General features: G+C 34.1%; 1 protein-coding gene across 1 annotated transcript; it reads right to left on the bottom strand.

The window, feature by feature from the left end:
• Positions 1 to 2,243: 2,243 nt before the first annotated feature.
• LOC134376911 (olfactory receptor 5D13-like) lies at positions 2,244 to 5,362 on the bottom strand. The gene is made up of 2 exons (XM_063095489.1): positions 5,334 to 5,362; positions 2,244 to 3,183 (listed from the first exon to the last, which is right to left on the bottom strand). Exons 1-2 carry the CDS (start codon positions 5,360 to 5,362, stop codon positions 2,244 to 2,246), a joined length of 969 nt encoding a protein of 322 aa, XP_062951559.1.
• Positions 5,363 to 6,105: the final 743 nt, after the last annotated feature.

The raw sequence follows: 6,105 nt of genomic DNA, 5'->3' as shown, positions 1-6,105 counted from the left end.
TAGGTTTTTTGACTTCTAACTCAAACTGAAACACTGTCTCTTCCTGGGTCTCAAGCCTGCTGACCTTTGGATTGGAACTACACCATTGGCTCTCCTGGTTCTCAGGCCTTCCAACTGGGACTGGAACATCAGCATCAACTATCATGGGCTACAGCTTGCTGACCGACCCTGCAGATTTGGGACTTGTCAGCCTTCATAATCACATAAGTAAATTCCTTTTTTTAAAATTAATATTTCTAAAACATTCTATAGTAAATAAAATGCAGGTACAAGAAACCACATCAAAATACATTGCTAGTAAATTGTCATAAGGTGAAAACCATTATAACCATCTTCTGGGGCAAGACAAATAAAACTTTTCCAGCTACTTCAGGGCCTTGTCCTCACCACAGACTCTTTCTCCTTCTAAAAGTAACCATTATCCTTACTTCTGCAGTCATCACTTCTTTGGTCATCTTTATGGTTTATTACCCAGATGTGCTTCCCTAAGCACTATAGTTCAGTTTTGCCCATTAAAAAAAATTGATGTTTTTTACATCTCTTTCAATCTTATAATTAAGATTTTACAATTTAATTTTCTTTTATTTAATGATTGATCTAGCAAAGAACCTGGGCATTTGACATGTCGAGTTCCCTTCACTGGAGGTAGGAGTTTCCTGATCACATGCATAAAGCAGGTCTACATGTTACCCTGTCCTCTGTATTTTCTGCAGATTGGCAAATGAATCCAAAGGCTGGACGAGATTTAGGTTTAATTATTTTGTTAATATTGTGTAAAAATGCAACCTAGAGAGTGGGAGAATATTTTTGTTAACTATGCATCCAACAAGGGATTAATATCCATAATACACAAGGAACTCAAGCAATAATACAGTAAAAAAAACAAATAACCCAATTAAAAAATGGGCAAAAGAGCTGAATAGACATTTTTCAAAGGAAGACATGCAAATGGCTAATAGATACTTGAAAAAATGCTCAACATCAGTAGTCATCAGGGAAATGCAAATTAAAACCACATTGAGATATCACCTCACCCCAGTTAGACTGGTTTTAATCAAAAAGAATGAAAATAACAAATGCTGGCGAGTGTGCAGAGAGAAGGGAATGCTCCTACATTGTTTGTGGGACTGTAAATTCGTACATCAACTATGAAAAACAGTATGGCGGTTTCTCAAACTACAGATAAATACTGTATGTACTCTCTCTTAAATGAGAGCTAAGAGATAAAGAAGAAAGGAAAGAAGGACCACAGTGGTGCGTTGGACTTGCAGACAGAGTTACAAAGGAGATACAAGGAGATACCTTGGGATACAAATTGGTGTGGGGAAAGGGGAATGGGAAGGAGGTCAGGGAAAATTGAGGGGTTGATTGGGTGGAGGACACGAGGTATAACCACAGTTTGTGATAATGGACATGCTGCCAGTATGGATCTGGCCATCACATCTTAGGCACGAGTGGTGACAATTTGCTTTGTACCCCATGAATATTCATAACTAATAAAAACAAAACAAAATATTTTTTTTAAAAGAATTAGAATATTATTATTTAACAATAAAATAATGGATCCATGTATCAGTAGCAGTAGCAGTAAGAACAACAAAAAAGAGCAAAATCAAATATGTCTCCTGATAAAAGAACATAATACCTCCTACAGTATTAACATAAGCAAATTCTTGAAAATAAATCTTTTCATATCTACACAGATAGATGATGCTGTATAGATATAGATAAAGTTATAGACATAGATATAGATATAAGTATATAAAATTAAGTATATATATATATAATATATTATTAGTTCTGTTTCCATGGAGAACCCTAATATAAGATGTAAATTTAATCAAATATCGTTACTACATACATTAAAATAAACATATGACTTTCTCCCTTGTTTTGTTAATATGGTAGTCTCATTGATGCATTTCAAAAGAATATCAGCCTTAAATTCCCAGAATAATATATATATCATATTTTATATATAATTGAAATGACGTGGGCAATCACATGGTAATGTATACTAACACAAAATCCTATGTATTACAACATCTAAATAAAAGAGTTAGTTTAAATGGTCTGAGATTTCATCCCTAATAATATTTGTAATTTTCAAGTTACATTACTAAACATTAGGGTTAATAGATATTGGACTGTCAATTGGAAGGTCACCACAAAAATTATGTACTTATTTGTTATTAAACAACTACACTGGTACTTTCAAAATTAAATAATAAATATTTCTACTGTTATATTTTATGACATAATGTGCAACTGATTAACTTTCTGACTGTTTCCTTCACATCCTTATTCCTGAGGCTATAGATCAGGGGGTTCAACATGGGAATGATCACTGTATAAAAGACAGAAGCCACCTTGACCGTGAGCCATGAACTTTTGGAGTTAGGAACACAATAGAGAAAAAGAATTGTACCATGGAAGATAGTGATGGCGGTTAGATGGGACGCACATGTGGAGAAGGCTTTCTGGCGCCCCCCAGTTGAATGCATCTTCATGACAGTGATAAAAATGAAAACATAGGAAGTAAGAATGATCATCAGGCTGCTTATTTCATTGAATGTGGCAGAGACTAAAATGATCTTCTGGCTAATGTAGGGGTCAGAGCAGGACACAGCAACAATGGCAGCATGCTCACACACAAAGTTGTTTATGAAGTTTGTCCCACAAAAAGATAAAGTCAACAAAAAGTACGTATATGTTAAGGAACAGACTATACTCCAAGTGTATACCACAGCTACCAACATGGAACAAAGCTTCTGAGACATAGCAACTGCGTAGAGCAAAGGGTTGCAAACTGCCACAAATCGGTCATAGGCCATCACTGCCAACATGAAAGTTTCTGTCACCACAAATATGCACGCAAAGAAGAATTGCATGATGCATCCTGTGAAGGAGATGGTCCTGTCTGCCACAACCAAGTTCTCCAACAGTTTGGGTGTAACTACTGTAGAGTAACAGAAATCAACAAAGGACAAGTGGCTAAGGAAAAAGTACATGGGGGTGTGGAGTTTGGGATTGATCTTGATGATTGCAATCATGCCCAAGTTCCCCAGCACAGTGACTGTGTAGATGGCCAGGAACACCAGGAAGAGGGGCACCTGGAGGTCTGGATATTCTGAGAAGCCCAGGAGGATGAAGGTGAATCTTGAAGTCTGATTTTCTTGGGTCCTATGGAAAAAGAGATTAGTTTATCCAGACATGAGAACCAATACTTGCAACAGGAAAAAGAAAGGAAGAAACATTGACAGGCTTAGTGGGTCTCTACTGAGTGTTGCTAAAAGCATTAGGTTTTCACTGCTACATGAGTTTCAAAAGTTAGTGTTCATTTATATAACAATTACACAGTGAATAAGAATTTTTTGCGAGTAGAATAATAACAAACAAAATTAAGACAGGAAGAACAATAAAACAGAGTGTACCCTGATATATTTCAAATAATAAGACTCACTATCATCATAGACACCTGGCTTCATGAGAAGGGCGTGAATCTGACATTAGTGGCAAGGCTTCTGTTGGAGGAAATACATATTGTTAAGTTTCTATGGTTTCTTCCCTGACTCACCTGTTAAGCTATGACACAATTAACTTAGAACTGTTAAAAACTTGTAAAATGTTAACATACTTGTAAAATGTTGAATTGAATGTTTTATTGGTTGTTTTATTTTCCTGTTCGGTGCCCTTCGTACTCCTAGTAGAACATTACTCTCAACAAGTTCTGGAGCTGTATTGTGGTAATATACTGCACTTTTGCACTCATGTTGAACTGATTTTGGAATTTTTAAAATGTTACTCTTAAGAACATATAATATTAAAAGGTGATCATCAACTAAACATGTGCTGTGCCTGCCATGATAAAAATGAATGCAACAAGGAATGAAAAACTCTTCATTTTCCAATGTGGCAAATTTCAGAAGGTGGGTAAGTGACACACACGAACAATTATGAAAGTCCTGGGCAATGCAAATAAATTTTAGGCTATAGCAAAAATGCATTCTGTCATTCTGAATCAAGTTTAAAGTTTTGCTAATAGTAAGTGACAGGATAGAGAACCATCTCAAATAGGACACTGCAATATTCCTTGAACATTTCCTGATGCCATGAAGCAATTTCTCAATTGTAAAATGAGAATATTAGTAATATAAAACTTAAATCACTAGGATGGAAGTAGAAATTTTGCTAATGAATTCAAAAGTTATAGTACATGGTATGAAATATAGTAGATATTCAGTTTTATATTTGCTAGAATTATGATTAACACATGTGGTTTCAAAAACCTCATATAATTGTGAAAATCAAGTCTAAGCAGGATAGCTATCAACAGGCGGGTACGTTGAGGAATACAATGTAGAACTTATTTTTTCCTGAGCCCACGCAATAGGAATAATGTAGAATTTCATTTGGACACCTAGTCAAAGACACATAACTATATTTTTTTCGTGCTCCTGTATGTTTTCTCATCACAGGACAGTTCTGTCTGGTTCCTACAGGCTTGTGCCTGTAGCAAAAATATCCTCTTAAATGACCAGTTCCTCAACAGTTTTTCTGCAACAATCTTTTTTATTGTCTTAGCACTACAAATCTATATTATGGTCATATTTCCCATCCATACTCCTTTCAGTTTAAAATATTCTATGTGACATTACAAGAATAATTGTTTATAATCATTTTAACATGACAGAAAATGGCTTTAAAGATTCTAGATAATTTTTATTAATAAATTCATAAAATCTACATTGTTCAGCCTGGTTTTCTCAAACTCCCCACATCTAGAAATTCAATCTCATTACCAATAACATATTCTTCTCAAGTAATAATGGATTTATCAAGCTGTTTCATAGCACACACTTATTTGTGTCAAGTTTATTTTTCCATCTCATTCTCACTCCTATCATGTTTTATTTTACCAGCTACTATTATAAACATTACTCGTTATTTCTTTACCTCCATAAACATGCAAACGTTAACGTTTATAACTCACAATTACCATAAAATGCATCTTATCATTTACAGATATAGTTGTTACTGCTACTTATATCTTTGGATATTAAAGAAAGTTTAAAGAAAATGTCAATTTTTTATTATTCTCTACTTGCCAAAATGTTTATTTAATTGCTGGATACATGGTGGATACCCAGAGAAAAAAATAGTGATATCAATTAATATCATTTGAAATATATAAGAAATCAGGATGTAACACCATGGGTGAACTGAGTGAATTTGGGGGCATTTCAACCCTCGCATATGTTTGTCTCTTGCAAAGATTACTAGAACTATAAATTTTTATCCTACATTAAAATAAAAGAGTTGAATCAACTTACCTAAATAGAGAAGCATTTGAGTGTCTCATTTATTGAAGAATTATTTACTAAGATTAATGAACTACAAGAATGCTCCTGCTTAGTATTTAATTAATAAAATAAACCTGAAAACAGTACTAGGAATCCACAGTATATTTCATTGACTATTTCGTATGTTACCTTTTCACAACCTATTTTTAAAAACTCACAGATAGCAGAGATTAGATCACACTGAAATACTAAATTCTGGTGCCAAACTGTGTCACAAAGGCATGCCATCAAGACCTTAGGGACATGAAGACCAGAGAGTATCACCAAAGCATTGCTTTGGAGGCTACAATTTGAGCAATTAGAGAAGCACTGTCCCATGTGATATCTTGGTTATGCATTAGTTTTCAAAAGCCCTGGAGAATTTGTATTATCAACTTTACTCAATTAATTTTAATACTGAATGTACCTTCACTTTACAAGGATATAAAATACAGAAATGGGCAAGGGAAAAATTTAGCTATTAATATCTGTTGAATTTACTTTTCTCTCTTTTCTCATGAAGTTATGTTACTATATGTCTAAATATAGATCTGCCTAAACAATGTTATATGTTTTATTTTTCCTCGGTTAGCAATATGTCGGAAACTTCATTTCCTATTCACACCATCAGTTTTCTTAATAGAAAACAATTTGTGTTGGCCTTTCATATATGTCTAAAGGATCATCAGATGTTTATATTTACTATTGGAGCTGGAAAAAGTGGGTATATGTCTCTAAAAATAAACAAGCTTATGGAAAAGAT

This window comes from Cynocephalus volans, chromosome 4, assembly GCF_027409185.1.
Source record: "Cynocephalus volans isolate mCynVol1 chromosome 4, mCynVol1.pri, whole genome shotgun sequence".
NCBI lineage: Eukaryota > Metazoa > Chordata > Mammalia > Dermoptera > Cynocephalidae > Cynocephalus > Cynocephalus volans.
Note: the sequence above shows the minus strand (reverse complement) of the source record. Positions and strands in the feature narration are given on the sequence as shown.